General features: G+C 42.0%; 1 protein-coding gene across 1 annotated transcript in view; it reads right to left on the bottom strand.

The window, feature by feature from the left end:
• LOC311064133 (ephrin type-A receptor 6-like) overlaps positions 1-27758 on the bottom strand; it is a gene marked incomplete at both ends in the record, with an annotated part of 409840 nt that overhangs the window by 380997 nt on the left and 1085 nt on the right. Inside the window, one exon of the mRNA XM_084083900.1 lies at positions 4760-4824. Within this exon, the coding sequence (XP_083940026.1) occupies positions 4760-4824 (65 nt within the window). The remainder of the gene's footprint in view (positions 1-4759; positions 4825-27758) is intronic.

Raw genomic sequence — 27758 nt, 5'->3', positions numbered from 1 at the left:
TATTTCACAACGCCAGTACACCCATCCATCTCAATCTCTCTCTCTCTCTCCATTGTGCGTTTTTCTTTTTCTTTTCATACCAGACAAGAGAGCGCCGCGGGACGGCCCGCCACTCAGCGCCAGGCGGGACCAAATGGAATTAGCCCGTATAAGCATAGCCGTCTGGCACAAAAACCCTGAAAACCACCGCCACTAAGGTGCATTTTCTGCCTCTGATTGCTGCATCACAGAGCGCCTGGGAGGCTGGACTGAGGTAAGGCTATATACCATGTAGACGGAAAAAACAGAAGAGTGAAGGCCAAAACAAACACTAAAGGTTTTTTTATTCTGCCAGGCTGTCTGACAAATAGGTTTGTCTGAGAAATCTTTTTTTTTTAAGGTGGGGCCTTGCAGCTAGTATAAAGCATTGGTTGTCAAAGTGGGGTCCGGGGGTTCCTTGGGGAGGTACCAGGGGGTCTCCAGCTAAATTGGCCATTCAAAAATAGCAGATCTACAAGCTCATAGCGCGGCACCGAGTGCTGCTATTTTTGAAAAAAATCTTGAAAATGTGTGCAAATCTTTAAATCTTTTTTTTAAAAGGCGAACATTTTGAACTCAAATCTTTGCTTCCGGTGGGGGTCCACGGCCGAATACATATACATTGGGGGGTGCTTGGCACGAAAAAGTTTGAGAACCACTGGTATAAAGACTCTGTTGGGTGGAAACCTCATATGTCTAAAACTGTTACTTTTCAGGATTCAACTTCAATAATATCCAAAGTAGCAGATCCACGAGCTTGACGCTGTAGAGTGATCAAGTATGGCGTTCATTTACGAAAAAAATGTTAAAATATCGAGGTTTCTGCCGGACAGCAATGATAAGCTGCTCGGTCCGTTTGTTTGTCGAAACATGACTCTAGCATTTAGTCACTTGAACCCTAAATGGACTGCATTTACATAGCGCCTTTCTAGTCTTTCTGACCCTTCAAAGCACTTTACATTTACAATGTATTTCACATTCACCCGTTCACACACCGACTGCAGAGGAAACCATGCAAGGCACCAACATGGCTGCTCACCGGGAGCAGCTAGGGGTTCAGTGTCTTGCTCAAGGACACTTCAGACATTAGCCAAGGAGGAGCTGGGAATCGAACCTGGAACCTTCAGTTCCCAAGACGTCCGCTCTACTTCCTGAGCCACTGTCGCGTCCCTATAGGCTCTATGCACAGCAGCCATGTTATCACTTCTTTCACAGGTGTTACCAATGATACTAATTAAGGCTCTGTTCCATTTAGTCTAGCACAGTGGTTTCCACGACCCCCACAACTCTGAGAGTGTACAAATGGAACCAAATGGACCCTTACGGGTTCATTTGGTTCCATTTGTACACTCTCAGAGTTACACACCTGTAAGGGGCCATTTGGAAGCCCATGAGGGTCCCTGGACCCCAACTGTAGACCCACTGGTGTAACAGAGTGTTTCCAGTGGGCCAACATGCACAATAACAGCACCCTGACTCTGTTTGACCAGAATGGAACAGAGCCTTCATTAGTATCATTGGTAACACCTGTGGTTACATGTCGCCTTTCCGACATGTCGCATTTCCGACGTTAACTAACCCTATACCTAACCCTAACCGCACGCGGAAGCCACTAGTCGGAGTAGTGAGATGTCGGAATGCAGACATTACCCCAACACCTGTGAATGTCTTCATAATATGGCTGCTGTGAATAGAGCCTATTCTGGGGCTAACATTCATCAGCGGACCTACAAGCTAGCTCACATTGTGAGCTAGCTGTTTGTAGGTCTGCTATTTTCACCGGCGAGTGAAAGCAGGAGGGCGTCTAGTATAAAGCCTGTGGGAATGGTTACATGGCGGCTTTCCGACATGTCGCCTTTCCGACGTTAACGAACCCTATACCTAACCCTCACCCTAACCCTAACCGCACGCGGAAGCCACTAGTCGGAGTGGCGAGATGTCGGCATGGAAGACGGTTACCGTGGGAATAGGGTCAACTAAGCCTTCCTGATAACGATAGTGATACCTGAACTCATGTATCGGTACCGATCTGATACCAGTGAATGCCATAGAACTTTTATTATCTAGTTTGACAGTCGGTCAAAATAACTGAAAAAGAAAATGAATAATATTGGAATAAATAATTCCTTTAACAAACTGTTAGACTGCTGTCATAATTTAGTAAACACATGTACCCTAATTACAGCTAGTTACAGTAACGATATAAAACAGTAGTTCAACATCAACTTAAAAACTGAACGTTCAAAAGGAACAAGAACTGTTTAGTGTAAATGAGCTACATCAAATGATACCTCTGATACAGATACCAGCACTTTAAACACAATCAAAGACATATCCAATACTATATAGATTCGTAGGCCTGGGAAATATTATGAATATTGTGATATGAGGCTATATATCATCCGGGATATTGTGATATATGACGTTTTCTGGTTTTAATCAATTAAGCCCTCATACTTCAATGTTTTTTTCTTTCTTCAAGCTCACAACACATCACGACGCAACGGGTTGTAAGCTTGTAGATTGGCTATTTTTCTTGATATTATTATCGTCACAATGGCATATTATCATCATATTATTAGGTCATGAACATGGTGATCTCTGATTGTGTCCATCTCACCCAGCCCTGTTGTGTACTCTACTAGCCTTGAAGTCTTCTCAATTGCACTCGACATCATAACTACACACAAACCAAAAACCTTGGGTCTCGTCCAGACCAAAAACACACACACACACACACACACACACACACACACACACACACACACACACACACACACACACACACACACACACACACACACACACACACACACACACACACACACACACACACACACACACACACACACACAAAGGTATTATCATTCATTCTAAGCCTATGTTCTAGCTTTTCTCCTGCAAGAACCAGTTAAAGAAACTGCAGATTGAGGCTTCAACCTTTGCTTTTATGAAATATCCCAGACAATTAGTTTTATGGAAGATGCTTGTATTCTACAGCTAGTTTAATCAATTCAAACACTCGTCAAACACTCTTTATTCTATTGCTAGTTTGACCACTTCAGATACTCTTTAATCTTAAAATATCTAATAACAGACAATAGCCGATCGCTCACAACACATTGAGCTTGTAGGTTGGCTATTTTCGGTGTGTGGCATGCCTCCATAGAATCCAGATAACTGAGAACTTTAATCACATGAGCCTACGTGTGCAACAAGGTATTAGGAAGACCATGCAAGCTAAACGCTGCCCTTTCAATGAACCCAATCCCACCCAGCGGAGTCCAGTGGAATTCTTTCCAACAGGCCTTAACTGAGGAAAGAGTGGACATATAAATGGAGTGAGACAGAGGGAAACATCCTTAGAGACCTCACCTCATTACCAGTCCCTTATCTACTGGTGTTCTCCTCCTCCTCCTCGGGGAGAGAGGAGAGAGAGAAATGAGGAGAATGTTGACCACACCACTGTTAACCGCTCCGACCCGTTAGGATCAATAGCATCGACCTCAATGATCGCTCTACACATCATCGCCTTGCATTCACAATAGGACACACGTTCACGGGGGGGGGGGGGGGGGGGTGGGGGTGCTGCTGTTGATATCCCCCCCCCTACATTTGTATATCTGGTGGATATGTTTTTATCTCTGCTTCTGGTCAAACTCAATTAAAGGTGGGGTGAAAGTGATTCCATGTCTCTCCAGCTCTTTATTAACAGAAAATGCATTTTCAGTGCTCTCTCCTGAGTCCTCCTGATTGGCTGAAATGTTGTCACCTACCTAAAAATTTACTATTTTCTGTTTACTAAAGAGCTGGAGAGACCCCTGTGACCGAACAAACGCTCTGTAGCAATGATTACTATCAGAATGGAGGCTGCAATTCAAAAATGGCCCCTGTCCAAGTCCTAACCTACCCCATGTCCTAACCTAACCTACCCCATGTCCTAACCTAACCTACCCCCCCCCCCCTCTCTTTCTTTTTGTACATATTTTTCACCCTTCATACTTCATACCAGTAACCTGTAAACTGATTGTATGACATTCTGTATAGTAGTGTGTATATCTGTCTGTCTCTTATATGTCAACATGATTTGTGTGCATGGGGATCTCATCTTAAACAAGCTACGTGCTTAACTGAGCTATCCAGTTTAGTAGACCTTGTATTGCGAATTTGTACTTCCATGTACTGTTATGTACTGCCATGTACTGTTCTCATGTCTTACTAAATAAAGTACATCAATCAATCAATCAATAGTACTTTAACCTTTTTAGCAACAAAAACATAATACCAAAAAATATCTTTAAATTAAAAAAATCCTTTTGAGGAAATGTAGACCGTTATAATTTATGTTTGATATGTATTTCTGATTATATCACAATTTAACAATTTAATAATAATGCAAAAAAAGATTAGTCAAAATCTGTCCAAGAAAAAGTGGTATATTTTTATAATTACAAACAATCAAAAAATAGCAGATCTACACACACTCGCAACGCATCGACACCCGCCACAGTGTGAGCTTTTAGATTGGCTATTTTCACCACTTGTCACACAAGGAAGTGTATAGAGGTTTCCCTGTACATTTTTTTTTTGTTGACAATTTTATAACATTTTCAAGACATTTTTAGAATGTTCTACCAATTATTTGGGGGCCCGCTTGCGATACCCTCGAGGCCCACACAGGCTGAGATACATTAACAGGACATAAACTAGGAGCGGGAGCTCTCCTCCATGCTTTACTTACCCCGTTTACTGGGTAGGTCCTCCATCCCAGCTCTCCCAGCACAGACGTGGTGTCCAGGAGAACAACTGGAAATGGGATAGAGAGAGAAAAATACATAAATAAATACATAAACACAAGCCATTAGCAGGATGTCAGCACACACACAGAGTTTTGGAGCCGCAAAATTGAGATATCACTCATAGACGGGTTCATTTAGGCATTTTTATTTGGGGGGGGGTTTACTGTATATTAACTCATTAAGACCGGGAACTTATCTCTGTCATTTTAAGACTTATTTGGCTATTCAAAAATAGCAGATATACAAGCTCATAGCGCGGCACCCGGTGCCGCACTATGAGCTTGTTTATCTGCAATCTTCGAAAAATCATAAAAATTTGAGCACATATTTTTTTTATTTTGTAAAGCGGACATTTGTAACTCAAATCTTTGCTTCTGGGGGATCCCCGGAACAACATATTTTACAAATGTTCGCTAAAAAAATATATATATTCAAAGATTTCCACACATTTTCAAGATTTTGACCAAAAAAATAGCAGATCTACAAGCTCGTAGCGCGGCACTCTGTGCCGCGCTACGAGCTTGCAGATCTGCTATTTTTTTTGAATAGCCAAAGAAATGTGAAAATGACAGAGATGCGTTCCCGGTCTTAATGGGTTAATGGGAATGGTTTTGGCAGATGAATATGTATGAATTATATGAAACGTTCTGTGCCATTTCTTTTTTTTTTCATGACTACAATTTGAGGCAACACACACTGATGGATTGCAGTCAGATTGCTGTCAACAGTCCATTTCCTTTTCCTCCTTCCATCCTCGCTCTCGCTCGCTCGGCAGCGGCGGGGCCGGACGCTATTTTGTCGCCGTCGGGTTGAAACCTCGTATGTCCAAAACGGTTCAACTTTTCAGGAAATGGAGGGAAAAAAAGGAACCGGCGTTCCAATGGATCCAATGTAGTTATTATTCAGTCACAAGCTCACAAGTTAATATTTTCCATTGGTTCAGTATTTACTATTTATTAAAAACCCAAAGATACACACTTAAAAAAAAGTTCAAAAATAGCAGATCTACACGCTCGCAACAGATGGCGTGAGGAGACACGTTGAAAGCTTGTAGATCGGCTATTTTTCCAACTTCTGTTTGACACTACAGCAAGACAAAGTAATGCAGCCGTGTGCAACTTTGATGGAGACTATTATATTTCCACACTCACTCCAGAGGGCCACATTGCATCTACCGTATCTCCGTATTGTAACTTTTTTCGCCATTGTCACATGTCACACCAAAGTAGCAAAAATAGCTACAAGCTATAAGCTCAAAACCATCGCACTGCGACGCGTTTTGAGCTTGTAGATCTGCTATTTTTGCTATTTTTGTAACAGCTGAAATCAATAATATATCAGTAATCCGTTATTAACCTGTGGGCCGCATTAAGTGAAGGTGGGGGCCAGAGCATGTGAGCGGAGCGGAGTGGAGCGACGCGATTTTGACGTGAGCGCGGAGCTGGTTATAAAAAGGTTGGAGCGCTACTCAGAGCGAGGACCGCCTCCCGCTCCAGGCCGCCCTCGCGGGGGCCGCGCACCGAATGTTTGAGCATGCCCGGTCGCACGGACTCAGAGACACACAGACATCCGCAGTGCACAGCGCACCGAGATGTCATTAGAATTTCTACTTTCTTTTTCTTTTCTTTTTTTTACTGTTGAGCGACCCGGTTTGAGCGGAGCGTGGAGCGAGATTTGCGCAAATCAACGTGAGCGAGGAGCGACGGGGAGCGGAGCGCGGGGGGGTTTAACATGAGCGAATAGCGAGCGGCATTTCAGCCCCCTGGAGCGCGGAGCGGCATTTTCACCCGCTCCGCTCCGCTCACATGCTCTGGTGGGGCCGCCAGTTGCCCATGTATGAAGTAGGGCATTAATACACACAAAAAAAAAGCCATACAAAGTTGGAAAACCGGAGATACAAGGTTTCTAGCACGACAGCGACGGTATTTCAATTTCAAACACACACTGGCACACACACACTAAGCCATTTCCTCCGGCCATGACTCTGACTGCAGCAGGAGATGAGACGACGGCGGGCTCACAGATACATATTAATTCTGTTTTATGAGAGAACATCTGCCGGGTGAAGCTCGCCAGGCTAGAAGAAGAACAGAAGATGGAAACCATCCATGGACGATGTTATGGCGGGGAAGAGATTAGAAGAGAACGCTATGGGAAGAGAAGAACAGAGAGAAAAGGAGGAGGAGAGGAGTAGAGCCACATACTGTAGAAGTCAATTATTATTTTTTTGTCTGGTAACGGCAATTACGCAGCCCATGTGTCCTGATTCTTTTTTTAATACCATTTTCAACCGCCGTCCATGTTTTGGGCATGTTATTATTATTTTCTTTTTTTTATCCCGCGATTTTTGTAACCCATTTTTTTCACCCGGTGCCAATTTCCTAAGTGATCCTGGGCGCTACACCAGCCCTACACCAGCACTACACCAGTCCCCCACAGCCTATAGGGAGCCCAGGGCCGAGCTCATGCTTCCTTCAGTGCATGAGAGCCAACTGACCTTTTTGTCACCTGACAGGGGAGAGTTTCCCTGGTTGGACGTAGCAGCGCGTGGAAGGAACACGTTATTCAAACCAGTTCCCTTCCCCTCCATCAGGCGCCCCGGCTTTCATGGGGGAGGCGGTATAGTGACCAGGATTACTACTTGTTTTTGTGAGGGTATTAACTACCCTGGGAGACACGGGGAGAACATGCAAACTCCACACAGAGTGGGCCCTTTCGCCAACCCCACCTAGGGTATGGGCGCTGATGACGTGGAGGAGAAGACACGCCCCCAGCACCCACAGCGTCCCCGGTGGGAATCGAACCCAGGACCTTCTTGCTGTGAGGCGACAGCGCTACCGACTGCGCCACCGTGCCCCCTGGGCATGTTATTATATAATACATGGGAATTGTAAAAAAAAAGTGTCCAAAGTTGGACGAGAAGAGAAGAGAAGAGAATAGAAGAGAAATAGATCTTCTAATTGGATCATTACAGCAGTAACTATAACAGCATGTAGACAGATACAGTACAGCACTACAGAAGAAATGTGTTCTAATATCATACAGAATATTCAGTGTAATTGTGGCGATGCTGTGTGTTGTTAAACAGTAGATCATATGACAGAGAAAGCATCCCCGGTACCAATGTCAACTCTATCACCTTGCGGGGGGAGAATTACAAAACAAATACCATTTTCCGCAACTCCCCCCCTCCCTACCCCGGCCCCCCAAAAAAAAAGGAACATAACGCCAACATCCTTGACAATCTCTCTTCCTGTCTCAAGGACGGCACATTTAATAATTCAGAAGCACGCCGGCGTCTCTCTGTCAGCGACAAAGTGATTTACAGTGGAAACAACGGAGAGGATATGGCTTTAGTGGATTTTGCTGTCAGCGTGATGCCATAACGCATAACAAAAGCAAACGCCAAATCAGGGAGGAAAAAAATGAAATAAATGCTTCATTTACATAAGGCTTGTCATAGCGTCGTACACACAGCCAGGCGCATTTCTCAAAAAGTCCCCATTGTGTATGCGATCCCCGTCACCTTGCCAAATACAATTACATTTCAACTGTATCGTGCGGACAGCACATCGATGCGGCAGCCTATCAATTAGCGGGATTTTGCTGCTGCAAGATGTCAATTGTCAAGTAAATAATAAGCAAAGTTCCCTTCAAATGTCACCAAAAAAAGAACTAAACAGCATGAAAGGCATATAAATGCTGTCGGTCTGAAACTTCGAAGTGACACACGTTTTGAGCTCGTAGATCTGTTACTTTTGCTATTTTGGAACTTTAATCCTGAAAAGTAACGGTTTTGGACGTATGAGGTTTCCACCCGATTGGGAAATGTTAAACAGAACCTGGGTTCCAATGGATAGTAGTTATTATTTAGTCAAAAGCTCTTTACAGACACCCACACACGCACTTAACCGCCTTCACTTTCCAACATTTTTTGCTTTTTTTTTTTTATGTTGAAAGTGAAGGTGGCTAAGTGTGTGTGTGGGTGTCTGTATAAACTAGCTTGTGTCTAAATAACAACTACATTGGATCCATTGGAACACAGGGTCTTACTTTTGTCTCCGCCAGGCCGAAAGGCATGGCGAGAGAGTATGTTTTGCACCCTGTCCGTCCGTCCTTCCGCGCGTGTGTGTGTGTGTGTGTGTCAGTCTGTGATCAGCTAATCTCCGGCACCGTTGGCTTGATCGCAGCGAAACTGTGCACACACACTCCCTGGATGCCAGAGCAGAACCTCTGACCCAAATCTTTCACATGGGCCTGTTATAGCGGCCCGAACCTCTAGTTCATACATGGGCAACTGGCGGCCCGGGGGCCACATGCGGCCCCCACCTTCACTTAAGGCGGCCCGCAGGTTAATATCGGAATACTGATTTATCATTGATTTCAGCTGTTACAATTGCAAACATGCAAACATGAGCCGCTTTAATCACTTCAGTCTATATTAGTAGCTTAATGACTAGTATTAAAATTATATTGTCATTTTTATGTCCAATGTATTTGTATTTGTAGTTCATAAAGTTAACATAAGTAAAACTAAATGCATTTGAAATTAAATAAAAAATTTACTTTTCAGGATTCCAATTCAAAAATAGCAAAAATAGCAAACAAAAAAATCTGAATTCCAATTCAAAAGTATAGCAAAAATAGCCGTACAAGTTGTAGATCGGCTATTTTTGTATTTAAGTTCATAAAGGTTAAGTATAACTAAATGCATTTGAAATCAAATAATGTTATTTTTCAGGATTCCAATGAAAAGAGAGCAAAAAAAATCTGAATTCCAATTCAAAAGTAGCAAAAATAGCCGATCTACAAGCTCAAAACGTGTCGCAGCGCGACGCGTTAAATATCACGCAGCGATCTACGTTTTGAGCTTGTAGATCGGCTATTTTTGCTACTTTTGTGTGTCATAGAATGGCCCAACAGCATATGCAATGTGGCCCTCTGGAGTGAGTGCGGAAATATAGCGGCCCTACATCATCAAAGTTGCCCACCCCTGCTCTAGTTTTTTTTTTAAAGTGAAAGTAATAGAAAAACGATGGCATCCTCACGTATTAGGACAATGGACAATATCAGTCACCAGAAGTGTGTGTGTTATAAATGAGTCTAACATGGTTGCACAGATGCGTTCCCGGTTTTAGAGGGTTAAATATCACGGAGCTATATACTGTAGTATCTAGAGGACGGACAGAAAATCCCTGGCCGTTCATTTCGAGGAAAGTTGCTCACCCAGCGCATATGTTGCTTAGGGACATCCTACTTCCAGGTTTGGGCTGACTAATGTCTGTGTGTGTGTGTGTGTGTGTGTGTGTGTGTGTGTGTGTGTGTGTGTGTGTGTGTGTGTGTGTGTGTGTGTGTGTGTGTGTGTGCGCGCGTGTGCGTGTCAGCTCAGCTGAGTGTGTGATTTTGTGCAGATTAACATCGGGCTCGCGGGGCTTCGTTCACAAACTGACTCATCATTTCAAAACAAGTCACAAAGCTGCGCGTCAAAAGAAAATGCGACCCTCAGGGTGGCATTTCGTCTCCGTCCGGTGGAAACCTTCGATGTCCAAAACTGTTACTTTTCAGGAAATAAAAAAACACAGAAACTGCGTTCCAATGGATCTAGTTTATCAAAAACGGTGAAAACAAACTGATCGGCAAGCTCACATTGTCGCTACTTATGCATGACACTGTTGTATGATGAAGTGGGACGTTAATTGAAATGAAAAGAACACAAACGCTGAAATATGGAGATATACAAGGTTTAGATACAAAGACAAGCTACAACATTGGTTCTCAAAGTGGGGTCCGGGGACCCCCAGGGGTACTTGAAGGGGTTCCAGGGGGTCCCCAGCTAAATGATGGATAGGAACCAAATGGACCCTTATGGGTCTGTAACTCTGAGAGTGTACAAATGGAACCAAATGGACCCGACATTGTTTTTACAGTATGAATTGGGGTCCCAGAGATAGAAATGCCATTAAATGGGGGTCCGTAGCCTAATGCATGTTAAACTGGGGGGTCCTTGAAATTAAAATGGTTGAGAATCACTGCTAGAGCCGTAAAAAATCTTCTCTTATGGGGGTCCCTGGCATATCTTTTGAAATGGGGGTCCGCAGGCTAATAAGTGTCAATTTGGGGGTCCTTGACATGAAAAAGTTTGAGAACCACTGAGCTACAATACTAAGTGGAGCTGAAACTGAATTGCATTCAATACCATCCACTTTATTTATAGAGCCCGTTTTTTTTTTTAAACAACAGAGTTGAACCAAAGTGCTTCATTATGGAATGGCATCTTATATAATATGTGAGGTTTCGACAACAAGCAACAGGAATGTCAACGGCAGTGCAGAAAGCCTCGTTAAAGCAGGCAACTTGTGAAATCCAATGCCTAATGAGTGTCTCTTTGTGTAAAGTAACTAAGTACATGTACTCAAAATGTTTATGTATTTTTTTTTACTTGTGCCAGATCCTGTGTCTGTAGGTGAGACATGACCTTTGACATGATCTAAATGTCTCAATAGAAGAGCGGGGAGACAAAATACAACCACCCCAATTATGTTGTATTAACATACTCTACCATACATATTGTATAAGTTATATTGTATTAACATACTCTACCATACAGATTGTATAAGCTATATTGTATTAACATACTCTACCATGCAGATTGTATAAGTTACATTGTATTAACATACTCTACCATACAGATTGGACACAATTAAAATGTATTCATTAAAAAAAGTTACATAGTGCCACTTTAACTGAAGTATGTCCAGTTTTCAACACTTTTTAATTCTACTCCACTACATCTCAGAGGCAAATATTCCGGCTCTGCAGTGGTGGGAAGTAACTAAGTAGATTTACTTAAGTACTGTACTTAATAACATTTTGAGGTATTTGTACTTTACTTGAGTATTTCCAATTTCCAATACTTTTACTTCTACTCCACTACATTTCAGAGGCAAATATTGTACTTTTACTCCACTACAATTATTTGAAAACTTTAGTTAGTAGTTACTTTTCAGATAGGAATTATTATATTATGAAACATACATTAACCACTTTAGCCCTATTTTATACATAGGCTATTTGAAAATAGCCGATCTACAAGCTCACAACGCGTCGCGATGCGACGCGTTGTGAGCTTGTAGATCTGCTATTTTCAAATATTTTAGTCCTTTTACTTTTGGTACTTTAAGTACATTTTGATACCAATACTTTTGTACTTTTACTCAAGTAAATTTTTAATTCCGGACTTTTACTTGCAACGGAGTACTTCTGAATTGCAGTATTGATACTTTTACTTAAATGAAACATTTGAGTACTTTTTCCACCACTGCGGCTCTGCATACAGTAGTACAGAACATACAGGATCTGAGTGCTGCATCGACCTCACAAAGCACTCTGATCAACTTGACATTTAAATCGGCAGCGCGGTCTGCTGAAACGCAACGTTGCCTTCGATAATTTCATGCATATTCTGTTTAATCCAACTAGACCGGGAACGCATCTGTGTCTTTAGCTATTCAAGAATAGCAGATATACAAGCTCATAGCGCGAAACCGAGTGCAGCGCTGCCTACAACCTTGTAGATCTGCTATTTTTTTTATTTTTTGCAAATCTTTGAATATATATATTTTTTTTTAAAGCAAACATTTGTAACTCAAATCTTTGCTTCTGGGGATTCTATGTCTTCTAAAGCCTAACATCATTGGTTTCAGAACAGGATACCTCAAACGTATTCATGTCAAGGACCCCCAAAATTATTGTGTAATTATAATTATGTATTTGGCCGCGGACCCCCATCTCAAAATATTTTGTCCCAGGGATCCCCCAGAGGCAAAGGTTTGAGTTAAAAATGTTAACTTTAAAATAATAAATATATATTCACAGATTTTCACACATTTTCTCAAATTTTCAAAAATAGCAGATCTACGAGCTCGTAGCGCGGCACCGAGTGCCGAGCTATGAGCTTGCATATCTGATATTTTTGAATAGCCAAAGTGCAAAATAAAACTTTTTTTAGCTCAAATCTAAAAATGACACAGATGTGTCCCAGGTGTTAATGGGTTAAAACAAATGAATTTCTGCTCTGGCGGCTCCCCTCCTGCGAACGCATCGACGTATGGGAGCACAGCGAGAGAGCGGTGACCCCGCCGCGTGCACGGATTAACTGAATCAGTTCCTCATTTAACTTGGGGCGAGTCTGAGAGGGTTAGGGTTTGGGGGGGTGGGGGGGCAGGGGGGTGGGGGGTTGTTAACGCGATGTTTCGGCAGAGTGGAAGACAAGCCAAAACTTTGAACAGAGGAATATCATGTTATGTAATATCTCGTCGATGTCGGGGTGGATACCTCCTGTCAGTGTTGATTTTGTCGACTAAAACTATGACGAATAATGTTGGTCGACTACCTTTTTTCACTGACGAAAACTAAATAAAAACTCAATAAAAACTAGACTATGATGACTAAAACTATGACTAAACATATCGACAATTTCGTCAACAAATAAAAAGAGTAAGACTAAAATGTTGGGTAGGGACGAGTGGAGAAGAGATCCAGTGGAAACTAAAAGACAAGTCAATATATGTTTGGTTGCGCTCTGAAAATAGCAGATCTACAAGCTCACAACGCGTCGCGCTGCGACGCGTTGTGAGCTTGTAGATCGGCTATTTTCAGCATGCAACCAAGTGTAAAATCAGCCGTTACGACGCCATCAAGGCACCGCCACAAAACATTTTAGTCGACTAAATGAACTGTAGATTTAGTCGACTAAAATCATATGATATTTAGTCAACTAAAACTAGACTACAGAAAAATATTTTGGATGACTAAAATATTATGACTAAAACCAAATGGAATTTGATTCAAAAGACTACTACTAAAACTGAATAAAAATGTGCTGTCAAAATCAACACTGCCTCCCATGTCCAAAACCGTTGGAAATGGATGGATGGAATGGATCCAAATGTAGTTGGATCCATATTATTTAGTCAGTTAATACTTTTCATTGGTTCAATATTTATAGAACCCACAGATAGACCGGAGACTCCACCGGTCATCAAATGATTGGCTTATAGGAATGCGACAAAAACTAAAAAGATCTCCATGAATTCAAGCGTTCATGGGGTGTGTAATTGATAGAAAATAATGTTTTTTTTAAACTACTCCTTTAACCACTTTCACTTTGACCTGAATAGACAAAATAGACACTAATAGCAGATCTACAAGCTCACAACGAGCTTGTAGATCTGCTATGTTGTCTATTTGTTGAAAAAAATACACACAAATACATCCATGTAACTTGTTGCTTAGTCTTGCAGTATAGTTAACTAACTTATTACAGTAGGTTTATTTGTTGGCCTGTCGGAGCACCAGATATCAAAGATAATTCCTCATAATGAACCTCATGATTAATGTATTAATGTGCATGGTTCTCACTTCAAAGCCAACACGATACGTTGCGCCCAGTGTTGCCAAGTCCACTTTATTATAAGCAACTTTAGGCTTGTTTTTCTGCAAAGTCGCCTGTAAATATTGGTTAACTACAAGCTCAAGCTCACAACGCCTCGCACTCTGAGGAGTTGTGCTTGTAGGTCGGCTATTTTCACAATGTTTGCCTCTTTCTTACATATTATTTGACAAGTTTAGAAGTGTGCAGATACCCTGTATACACTAAATACTGTGTGTTGGTTTGTTTACTGTTGAGTGAGAAAACAATGTTGCACATTAAGCTAATCATCTGGGGAACCCCCAAAGCAATTTTGGGGGACCCCCCTGGGGGTACCGAAACCCCAGTTTGGGAACCACTGATTTAGTCTAGAAGATGAACAGTGGTACTCAAGACGCAGACAGTAAGTGAACGCTGTAAGGAGGCTAGAAAGCTCAGTCATGCGAGCGCTGAAGGCCGTATTATTGAAGGGTTTATGAATCCTGGGTGATATTATCAGTGAGGTATATACTGTATTAGAGGCTGTGCAATAGAACAGGGAGCGTTTCACTCACCCTTTTGCAGTGACACCACAGAAATGCAATCTATATAAAAATCTATACCGACAAAACCGAAGTCAGCAGGTATGAGAAAAAAAGTGGGGGGAAAAAGACTGGAATCCTGAGCCACGGAGGAAGGGGGGAGGGAGAGAGAGAGAGAGAGAGAGAGAGAGAGAGAGAGAGAGAGAGAAAAAGTTACAGGGAGAGAAAGACGGTTAGAATCAACAATCTATCGATCTACCAAATCTCTTCTTCAACACGTTGGCTGAAGAATATGGATGCTGGGGTGCAAGGGGTTAACAAAAGTGTCAAATTCAGAGTTTTGAGCACATTTTCGATTGTTAGTCACAATTATTTTGGCCACGACAATCGTGATGTGAAATTTGCATACCGTCCCTTCCCTCCATCCATCCACCTCCTCATCTCTATTTTCTCTTCCTCTCTTTCTATTCCACTGAGCCAATCACAGCCATTATTACTGCACTATCTGACTGATATATTGCAACTCAACCAGTGGTCATTTTAAAATGTTTTAACCCATGCAGTCCGGGGACGCATCTCGTGTAATTTTAGATTTCTTTGGCTAATTTTTTAGATTTCTTTGGCTCATAGCGCGGCACCGAGTGCCGCGCTATGAGCTTGTAGATCTGCTATTTTTGATAAAATCGTGAAAATGTGTGCAAATCTCTGAATATATATATATATTTTAAAGCAAACATTTGTCACTCAAATCTTTCCTGGAACAACATATTTGACAAATGTTCGCTTTAAAAGAATATATATTTAAAGATTTGCACAAATGTTCAAGATTTTTCAAAATAGCAGATATACAAGCTATGAGCTTGTAGATCTGCTATTTTTGAATAGCCAAAGAAATCAAAAATGACACGAGATACGTTCGCCGGATTGAATGTGTTAAAAATGTTTGAATAAGCGTATTGTACCTTTGTTATTAAAAGTATCAAAAAAGAATACATGCTTCTCTCTCTCTATCCCCCTCTCCCTCCCTCTTTCTCTCTCTCTCTCTCTCTCTCTCTCTCATATGCCAGGTGTAGTGGTTGGCAGTGCCAGCGTGTGGTAATGGTCACATTGGGCAGCATGTGTGCCGGTCAGTAGCAGGGCTAATTGGCTCACTTTGGCACTGTCACTCAACACAACATAAACACAGCAGCACACACACACACACACACACACACACAGCTGTGCACAAGAGAGGGACCAATCATATTCCTACATAATAATATGTTATGGTATAGCAAATGTATGTGTGTGTGTGTGTGTGTGTGTGTGTGTGTGTGTGTGTGTGTGTGTGTGTGTGTGTGTGTGTGTGTGTGTGTGCGCGCGCGCTAGGAATGGGACGATATGGAAATTACATGTCATTAATTGTCGATTATTGTGGCTTTTTTTTTTTTGCGATTAATGATATACCGATAATCAAAATATGCTTAAAACTTAAAAAGCACTTTTGTTAACCACTTGGAACACCCCAGCATCTCTATTCTGGGAAGAACGTTCACCAAACACAGCAGATCTACAAGCTCACAGCGCATTGTGAGCTTGTAGATCTGCTATTATTTGGTGACGTTTCATCAAGTATAGAGGGTTTAAGTGGTACTGAATTTGCAGCTCAACAAAAGCTAATAGATCCTTGTGTATGACAGTTTCACGATAAATTCAAATCTCCACGATGCGATTATTGTGAGCGTTTGTTTTTATCACGATAAACGATAATAACGATTATGGTCCCATCCTTATTATTGCGTTGTGCGTGCATACAGTGAGTGAGAGAACAGTGTGATGGAGAAAAAGAAAAGAGAACTGGAAAAGAAAGACAGACAAGAGCAGGGGTCTTCAACGTTTTCAGGCCAAGGACCCCCTTGCTGAGAGAGAGATGAAGCACGGACCCCCTCCTCTATATTGTATAAAATTGTGTTTCAGATTAAACTTTTTTTGTTCTCTTTGGTCTGCTCTTTTTTCCCTCTACGCCTCTTTGCCAAAAATAGCAGATCTACAAGCTCACAACGGCTCGCAGCGCGAGGCGTTGTGAGCTTGTAGATCTGCTATTTTTGGCTCAAGTTCTCCTCAGAAAAGGGATATTAGGGTTCAAGTGGTTAAGGTAAAAAGAAAATCCTAACACAAAGATTTGGCGGACCCCCTGTAGTAACTCTGAGGACCCCCTAGGGGTCCCGGACCCCCTGTTGAAGACCCCTGGACTAGAGTAATTGAGAGACAGAGAGAGGAGCAGACAGGGTGAGCCACCCGCCCACAGAGATGGCATAGAAGACAAAGTGCTTGTGTATGCAAGTGCGCATCCTACATTGTGTGTGTGTGTGTGTGTGTGTGTGTGTGTGTGTGTGTGTGTGTGTGTGTGTGTGTGTGTGTGTGTGTGTGTGTGTGTGTGTGTGTGTGTGTGTAGTGTAGGGAGCTGTCACTAAATACCAAGGTAAACCGCAGCCAATGAAGACCATTTACTGTTGCTCTTCCTCATTAACATGACGGCAGTGGTGGAAAGTAACTAAGTACATTTACTTAAGTACTGTACTTAAGTAAGATTTTGAGGTTTTTGTACTTTAGTTGAGTATTTCCAATTTCCAATACTTTTACTTCTACTCCACTACGTCTCAGAGGCAAATATTGTACTTTTGCTCCACTACAATTATTTGAAAACTTAAGTTACTAGTTACCTTTAGATTTAAAATATGATATTATAAGACATACATTAACCACTTCAGCCCCATTTTATAACTAGCCGATCTACAAGCTCACAATGGGTTGCATCGTGATGCGTTGTGAGCTTGTAGATCTGCTATTTTCAAATATGTTAGTACTTTTACTTTTGGTACTTTTAACTATATTTTGATGCCAATACTTTTGTACTTTTCCTCAAGTCAATTTTTTATTCTGGTCTTTTACTTGTAACAGAGTATTTCTATATTGCAATATTGGTACTTCTACTTAAGTAAAACATTTGAGTACTTTTTCCACCACTGAAAGAAACCAGTTGAGTAGCTAAATAACAGACGCACTTCAGAGTAATTAGCAAAATGACATACACCTGTGCACTAGGCTGCGACCTCTTAACAGATGACGTCACACTGATAAGAACCAGTATGCGCGCGCAGGTCGGCACCAAATGAACCCCATTCTGTCAGGTCTCACTAGCCAACACACAAGAGGAGGTTGAATGAACTAAAACCAGCGAATCCCCAAAACAATAGGCTCTATGCACAGCAGCCATATTATCACTTCCTTCCCAGGTGTTACCAATGATACCAATGAAGGCTCTGTTCCATTTAGTGTAGCACAGTGGTTTCCACGACCCCCATAACTCTGAGAGTGTACAAATGGAACCAAATGGACTCTTACGGGTCCATTTGGTTCCATTTGTACACTCTCAGAGTTACACATCTGTAAGGGGCCTTTTGGAAGCCCATGAGGGTCCCTGGACCCCAACTTTAGACCCACTGGTGTAACAGAGTGTTTCCAGTGAGCCAACATGCACAACATCAGCACCCTGACTCTGTTTGACCAGAATGGAACAGAGCCTTCATTAGTATCATTGGTAACACCTGTGAATGTCTTCATAATATGGCTGCTGTGCCTATTATGTTGGGAATTTATTGCATGAAACAATCACGTGTGCGTCCAGTCTCAATGTTAGTAAACAAATAATTGGTCCAGGCTCTGCAAACAGCAGCAAACATGGTTCAAGAATTTACTTTCCCAATTTCCAAGTAAACATGTACAAAAACGTCACAAAGTGGTCACAGAAAGTTAACACAACTGAAAATCAGCAACAGAACTTACGAAATTGCGCCTAAAATGCTTCCAAGTGGGTGTGATGGGATTTTAAGGCTCACAGCTCTGAGCAGCTCTGTCTTCTCTGTGCATTGATGCATCAAACGGTGCCGACAGGAAGTGACTAAGAGTTTTCAAAATAAAACGCACCGGTACACACCTTCACAATACAACAGTTGCACGTTTTTCTACTGTAAGCAGAAATAGAATCGTTTAGCATCAAATAACTTCAAGTGAAAAATATACAGACACATTTAACACTTGCCTTAACCCATTTGAAACCGGGAACACATCTGTGTAACCACTTTAACCATCATTTTATACTTTGGCTATTTAAAAATATAGATATAATAAATAATAGATAATATTAATATATATATATATATATATATATATATATATATATATATATATATATATATATATATATATATATAGATAGATAGATAGATAGATAGATAGATAGATAGATAGATAGATAGATAGATAGATAGATAGATAGATAGATAGATAGATAGATAGATAGATATACAAGCTTGTAGATCTGCTATTTATTTATTTTTAATCGTGAAGATTTGTGCAAATCTTTGAATATATATATTTTTTTTTTAAAGCAAACATTTGTAACTAAATCTTTGCTTCTGGGGGTCCCTGGAACAACATATTTTGAGATGGAGGTCCGTGGCCAAATATATATCATTTTAGGGGTCCTTGACATGAAAAGGTTTGAGAACCACTGATTGTAGCAACAAAAGTTTTTTTTAAAAACATTTGTAGAATTTTCTAGAAGTAGAATTGTTCTGCTTCAAGGGTTAGTGTTAATAAAATGGCGAATGGTGAAACAAATCTGTCCTAAAACGTTGATGTCCTCACAAGTATAGTAATACAAATGTCTGCGTTTTTGTGCTGTAAAGTAACTAAGTAAATGTACTCAAGTACTGTCCTACTTACTGTAAGTACAATTTTGAGGTATTTTTACTTTCTTCAGTATCTATGATCAATACTTTTACTTCTACTCCACTACATCTCAGGAAAATATTGCTATAGACCACCGAAGTCCTGACGTGACTCGTTCATCCCCAGGTTCGTAAAGTAATTTCGCTATGGAGAATAACATTGGGTCATCATAGAATCGTCTCATATAAGAATTGTCGTCCAAAAATAAACAAACTGTCTCTGCGATATTGTCAGGGAGGAGGTTCTGTATCGTTTATGATAGTCAGTCACTTATATTTGATACAGTCTGTTTCTGGCGAAAATGCAACTAATTCGGCGGAAGTAACATTATCGTTTTCTCACCGTCAGTTGATGCTTCATATCCATAAGAGTAAAACCGCCGGGGTCATTTGTTTATTTTTGGAACACAGTTCTTATTTGACGCGATATTAAATACGTCTATGGGATTCAGAATGGGGGTGGAAAACCGCGAACCAGGTAGACAAACCTAGGATGTGTAAATTGCGTCAGACTTCGGTGGTGTATTACTCCCCTACAATCATATGAAAACTTTAGTTACTAGTTACTTTGTAGATTTAGATTATTATTACAAAACACACTAACCACTTCAGCCGTAAATATGTTTCAGCCATTTGAAAAGCGCAGATCTACAAGCTCATTGTGAGCTTGCAGATCTGCAGTTTTCAAAAATATTTGCTACACATTTTGAACTTGGAAATGGAACATTCTGCACATTGAGTACTTTTGGTACTGTTGCTGTAAGTATATTTTGATGCCGATACTTTTGTACTTTTACTCAGGGTACATCTTTAATAAAACATGTGAGTACTTCTTCCATCACCGTTTTTTGTGATGTGTGTCCTATCTCTCATGTCCACCACCCCCCCCCCCCTTTCAAACCATGTCTCAGTGGATGAAGAGAGAGCACCCCCCCTCCCCCCCAGTGTAGTAGTGGAGCTAGGGGCCCCCTAAGGGACCTCCAGTGGAAGAGAGAGAGAGAGAGAGAGAGACAGAGATATAAATAGAACGCTATACCCGGGGAGACTCACATAATAAATACGAAGCTCTCTAAAGCAGAACGATGACATCTCACTGTCCGACCCCGCTGCCCCGGCTGCCGGGCCACACAAATAACACCCTCCCGCCCCAAAAATAACCACGCCGCACACATGCACGCCACGCCACCGCAAGGCAGGCCACCGCGCCCCGGCACAGACAAGACGCCCAGGCGGCCCTCTAACCCAGCAGCGCGCCGCCACTGCTGCTGCTGTTTCATGCAAATGAAGCGAGAGGAACAACTTTTGCAGCGCTGCTCGCAAAAAAAGGTGGTGAAAGGTGGCGGAAAGGTTAGCTCACGCTCAAACTAAAACATTAGCATTTTCCAAAACGAGCCCCGACGGGACGAGTCCAATTTGTGCTGAGCTACACAAGTCACACAAACATGTCGCTGCTTGTATGACTGAGTGACAAATACACCCGGGTTGAATCTTGTCACTCGCTGAACAGAGTTCATTTCACTCAGAGAGTGCACAAATAACCTACATTTGTGCACTCTGAGTTTAAGGGGACCATATTCTTAAATCCCCCCCCCCCCCCCCCCAAAGAGGACACTCGACCCGGCCTCTTGGAGATGCATGAAGGTGCTTTATAAATATTAACAAAAAATAGCAAATGTTCAAGCTCACAATGTGTCACAATGCATCGCAATCCTGTTGTGAGCTTCTAGATTGGTTATTTTTGGTGTACATGGAAAAAAGCAGTCGAAGTACAGAGCCAGCCCAGGTCCAGTTTACTAGAAGTAGAAGTAAAAGTACTGAAAATTGGAAATACTCACAGTAAAGTAAAAATACCTTAAAATTGTACTTAAGTACATTACATGAGTAAATGTACTTGGTTGCTTTTACACCACTGCCTGTGATGTGACAATAAAAGTTGAGTTCGATACGGATCCCTGTTTCTATAGAGAAAAAACAAGAGCTAAAACAAAACAACAAGCACAACGGTGTTTGACAAATGAACCGAGAGTTGGAAAGAATTGATTTGGGAGAGAGAGAGAGAGAGAGGGAGACAGAGAGAGAGAGAGAGAGAGCGAGGCCAGCACACTGTCATTTTAGCCGTGTAAACAACCTCGAAGCAGCGGCTGGTGGGTGCCGATCGCGGCGCCGCCGCCGGTGGGGAGAGAGAGAGAGAGAGAGAGAGAGAGGTAGACAGTGAGAGAGAGTGCTGTGAAATTGAAGGCTATCCATAGCGGAGGCAATCTGACAGGCACACCGTCCGTCTGCAGCTACGCCGACATGTTTCCTCTCACTAGATGATGAGAGAACAACAGCCCTGATACATCAGAACAAATGGCACGCGGTGCAGCAAATATCATCGCCGTCGGGGGGGGGTGCACAACCTCTTGCAGCGGTGGAAAGATACAGTATTAAGTACATGTACTCGAGTACTGTCTGTTACTTAAAGCAGCGCTATGTAACTTTCCTCTTCTACCCCGGATTTGGGGGATTGAATCTTGACCATCAGGTCAAAGTTCGTGTCAGATCCTATGTCTAGGTGAGATATGACCTTTGACATCTAAATGTTATACCGTATTAACAAACTCTACTCTAAATAGAGCTGCGACCTCTTAACAGACGACGTCACACTGATAAGAACCAGTATGCGCGCGCTGGTCTATTTTCTGAAAAATATATATTTGAACTTGTGAAATGGGACATTCTGCATAATGAGTCAAGTTAATTTTGGTTTGATGTAGAGGGGGAGGGGGGGGGGGGAAGCAGACCACAGGCCCAAAGGTCATTAGGTATAGAGGGTTTAAATGTCATGTCATGTGAACGTGAATCGAATAAATAATAGAAAAGATAATGTGTAAACAAAACAAACAAGTCTTTGAGGCTATCTATGAAAAAATCTGCAACAAAATGTTATACAAAATATAGTGGGGGTCATCTCGATCTTTCAGCTAAGGGGTCCTTGGCCTGAACATTTTTGAAGACCCCTGCTCTACAACTATGATGCTTCTGATGTTAAGTCCCATGTACACTATAGGTCACTCTCTACAGGTTCCAGGTGTGTGGACTCCAAACAATCTCTCAATCAAAACATTCTCTCCATGCTGTTGAACCATATATTTAAGAATAATCTTCGTTCACTTTTCAAGGACCAAGTGCAGTACATACATGCTTTATTTTTTTACCTCCAACCACACAGTGCACACGCACGCACGCACGCACGCACGCACGCGCGCACACACACACACACACACACACACACACACACACACACACACACACACACACACACTTAATGTCCTGTGAGTTAAAGGTGCAGCGTTAACATTTTTTCTGCAGGGTGCTGGTTGAATGACAGCAATTTGATGTGTGTAGTGTGTGTGTGTGTGTGTGTTGGAGCATGGCATAACGCTGGGCTCTCTGTGGGTACCGTAGGCGGTGCCACTAACAAAGATGGCATGAAGGCACTCTTCTGTATTTGGCCGCGGACCGCCATCTGAAATGTTTTTGTGCCAGGGACCCCCAGAAGAGAAGATTTATGTTGTTGCTGTTTTAATCTAAATTATGCATAATATCAAACTGGGGTCCTTGAAATTAAAAAGGTTTAGAATAACAGTTTTTAAAGCCATAGACACAAATCAATAGGGAATTTGGGGCTCTTTATGTTAATTCCATAAAGAGTCTTATGTGGCTGGCATGCTGTTAAACTGTATACCAGTGGTTCTCAAACTTTTTCATGTGAAGGACCCCCGAATTGACACTTATTAGGCCGCGGACCCCCATTTGAAAAGATATGTCGTAGGGACCCCCATAAGAGAAGATTTTCTTTACGGCTCTAGCAGTGATTCTCAACCATTTTAATTTCAAGGAAGTTTGACATGGATTAGAGGCTATACGGACCCCCATTTAATGGCATTTCTATTTCTGGGACCCCAATTCATATTGTAAAATCAATGTTAAATTAACTCTGAGAGTGTACAAATGGAACCAAATGGACCCTAACGGGTCCATTTGGTTCCATTTGTACACTCTCAGAGTTACAGACCCATAAGGGTCCATTTGGTTCCTATCCATCATTTAGCTGGGGACCCCCTGGAACCCCCTCAAGTACCCCTGGGGGTCCCCGGACCCCACTTTGAGAACCAACGGTATACTGTATGTTGTTGCTGTCAAGCAGAAACCTTGTATCTCCATACAGTATTTCAACTCTTTTATAAATCAATGTCGTATACTTCACAACGCGATGTGAGGTGTTGTGCGCTTGAATATCGTCTATTTTCACTATTTTAAAATAATAATAAAAAAGGAACGGTTTTGGACCTACAAGGTTTCCACCCGACAGCGACAAATATGATATTGCTGGTACATTTGAAAATGGCTGCCTTTTCATACCAGAGACTGAGAAGACGGGTGTCTATGTGGAATTCATTTGTACAACAAAAAACCAGGGGATTCGTCCATTAACAAGCATTTCGTATTCCAGTCTTTTGTTTTTCTCTCGCTACGATCTGGCTCACCGTTTGCCACACCTGACTCCCCGCCACAAGGGGACCCCCCAATGAACAGCAGAAAAGGCAAAAACCGAGACATTTCCCTCGCCGTTTTAAGGACAAGCGAATCTATTACCCTCCGAAAGAAAGGAAGACAGGAACCAAACAGAGTCCCATAAGAGCTTATAATCACTTCTGTGAATAGCTTTCCTGTAATTTGACTTGCCGTGCCTGCCTGCCTGGAACCAACGTTATTCATTTTAGAATTTCCACATGGGAGGAAACTGATGGGGGAACATAGAGATTATGCGACGAGAGCTATTGAGAAATGGAGGAGGGGGCGCGGAAAAAAAAAGACTCGCAACTTGTTGAAACTTGGCAGTGAGCGCGCACGGAGAGCAGGCTGTGTTAATAACTGCCAGGATTCCCCACTGGGGTTGACATGAGGGATTGTCGTCAGAGAGCAGGCACACAGGCGACCGAGCCGGAGGTGATTGCTTTTTTATTGTTCCCTTTTTATACGGCTGACATCTAGCCCAATTTCTGTCGCTGTGAAATCCCCGATATTTGCTGTGTTTCGTCGCTCCAGCGTTGAAAAAAGGCTAACACACACACACACACGCGCACGCGCACGCGCGCGCACACGCACACGCGCACACACACACACACACACACACACACACCAAGAACAACACGACAAAACACACTCCCTTTTTATTTGCCCAGTTCTTTTAGTTTTGTGTACAGTACACACACACATCCGTAGCTGTGTGTATATGTAGTAGCACAGCCTATTGTTTTCTCATCACAAACGTGGCGAGTTGTAAAAAAATCCTGGCGGCAGCTTCGTAAAAAACCCCCGAAGCACATAGTTCATGTCTTACGGTAGACGTACGATAACTTTTATTGTGTTATTGTTGGAGTTATCATCGCCCCCCCCCCCCCCCCCCCCAACGCCCCCCCCCCCCTCCTCTCCTCCTTCGCTGCTATAACACGGGCACGCCGGGCTAGCCCAGCCCACGGATCCGTGGAAGAAGACAATGACAACGACAAAGCAGGGGGTATGATTGCAGCGGTGAGGTCGCAAACGAGTCAATATATAGCAGAGTGAAGTACAACAGACATCAGAGACGGTAGGGGTGCTGGGTGCAATCATTCAATCTGCGGCTGGAGGAGGAGGAGAAGCCGCACATGGTGAGAGAGAGAGAGAGCTCTGCCTGCAGAGGACCGAGGGCTGTGTTATGCTCGCTCTGATATCGAACTGAGAGACAACAATACAAATATAACATGAGAGCCGGTGGGGGGGGGGGGGGGGGGCAGATTCCAAATCAATAGGGCTGTTTTTCAATGCCAGGCGGTGTGTGTGTGTGTGTGTGTGTGTGTGTGTGTGTGTGTGTGCGCGAGCGTGCACGCGTCAAGCTGCAAAGTGTAGTGCTCTTCACCAGCAGTGCACGTTGCAGCCTTGATAAAGACAAAAACATCCTGGCACTCATTTTATGTGTGCGGTACAGCTACACTGTACACAGGCGTAACAACACGTGCGTGGACATATGCGTGCGCGCGCGCGCACACACACACACACACACATAGAATACTTCTCTCATGACGAATAGTGAAAAGTCGATCCACACAGTCACACACACGCCATTACACAATACTGTATCCATTCAACACAGCACACACTCACACACACACACACACTTGATCAAGCATGCTGACCACTTAAGCCCTATATACTCATATGACGAACAGTGAAACGGGCGATACACACACACAGACACACACACACACACACACACACACACACACACACACACACACACACACACACACACACACACACACACACACACACACACACCCTATATAGACTACTTCTCTCATGAAGAATAGTGAAAAGGTGATCCACACAGTCACACGCCATTACACATACAAAACACAATATACTGTATACATTCAACACAACACACACACACACACACACACACACACACACACACACACACACACACACACACACACACACACACACACACACACACAGCCTATATACTGTACATCCACCGATCCACACTGCACACAATCACAGTCACACTCAACGACATAGGCTATAACTCCACCTTGCACACAATGTTACACAATATCATCAGGCATTTGGACAAGATGATATCCAAGCAATTACACACACCTTCTCACACGCACACACAAAGACACACTACAAGGCCGCTCCATCCACACCTGACAGTATTGCCTTGGAGAAGCTATTGCTGGTTAATGTGTCCATGAGAGGATGATCACGACAGTGCTGGCAGTGGGTGTTAAGTAACTAAGTACGTTTACTCAACTACTGTACTTAAGTACACTTTTGAGGTACTTTGACTTTACTGGAGTATCTCCAATTGTCTATACTTGTACTTCTACTCCACTACACCTCAGAGGCAAATATTGTACTTTTACTCCACTGCAATTATTTGAAAACGTTAGTTACTAGTTACTTTGCAGATATACATGATTACTTTAAAAAATATACGTTAACTACTTTAGCCCTATTTTACACCTACAGTAGGCTATTTTCAAACATTTATATTTTTGGTACTTTAAGTACATTTTGATACCAATACCTTTGTACTTTTACTCAAGTCAATTTGGAATTCTGGACTTTTACTTGTAACAGAGTACTTCTACATTACAGTATTATGATTGATACACCACTGAGTGCTGGTTAGTGTCTTTATAAGAAGAATGTGCGTAAATGGGTCATGTATATGGCGAATATAAGGACAGCTCACGAAACCCATAAACAGAGTGAAATATTCAACTTTAGAAGTTGGGAGGGCATCCTTTTGTGCAAATAGACTGTTTTTAATTATTCATTCATCGTTTGCAATAAAGAATAACAATATATGAGTGATAGATCTTTTTTGTGTGTGTGTGAGCCAGTATTATCTTCTTGAATTTTAACCCAATAAACATAATTGCTTTGGCTATGCATAATTATACTTCTTAATTAGCCATCATGTGGACCACTCACTATCCTGCCCTCCTCTCTATTTGCTGTTTCACGTTTTTTCATTATTCATGTATTAGCAGATCTAATAATGCCACAGAGAGGGAAACCTATACAGTATAGGCTATATGAGGCTATACAATGGTGTGAAGTATAAGTACATTTACTCGAGTACTGTACTTAAGTACAATTTGGGGGTAATTTTTTGTTTTACTTTACTGGAGTATTTCAGAATTTTCAATACTTTTACTTCTACTCCACTCCATCTCAGAGGCAAATATTGTAGGCTACTTTTACTCCACTACAATTATTAGAAAAATTTAGTTACTAGTTACTTTGCAGATATGAATTATCATATTATAAAACATGCATTAACCACTTCAGCCCTATTTTATACCTAGGCTATTTGAAAACAGCAGATCTTCAAGCTCACAACACGTTGTGAGTTTGTATATCTGCTACTGTATTTTCAAACGTTTTAGTAGGCCTACTTTTAATGCTGGTAATTTAAGTATATTTTGATGCCAATACTTTTGTACTTTTACTCAAGTAACATTTTGAACACATGCAGGCCTTTTACTTGTAACAGAGTATTTTCATATTTTGGTATGGATACTTTTACTTCTTCCACCACTGAGGCTATACAGTACACACCTCAGCTGGGTTACCGATCAGTTTAACATGGTTTTCCTATGCAGACACATAGCTG

The sequence above is a fragment of the Gymnoscopelus microlampas genome (genome assembly GCF_963454915.1).
Source record: "Gymnoscopelus microlampas genome assembly, chromosome: 17".
Classification (NCBI taxonomy): Eukaryota; Metazoa; Chordata; class Actinopteri; order Myctophiformes; family Myctophidae; genus Gymnoscopelus; species Gymnoscopelus microlampas.
Note: the sequence above shows the minus strand (reverse complement) of the source record. Positions and strands in the feature narration are given on the sequence as shown.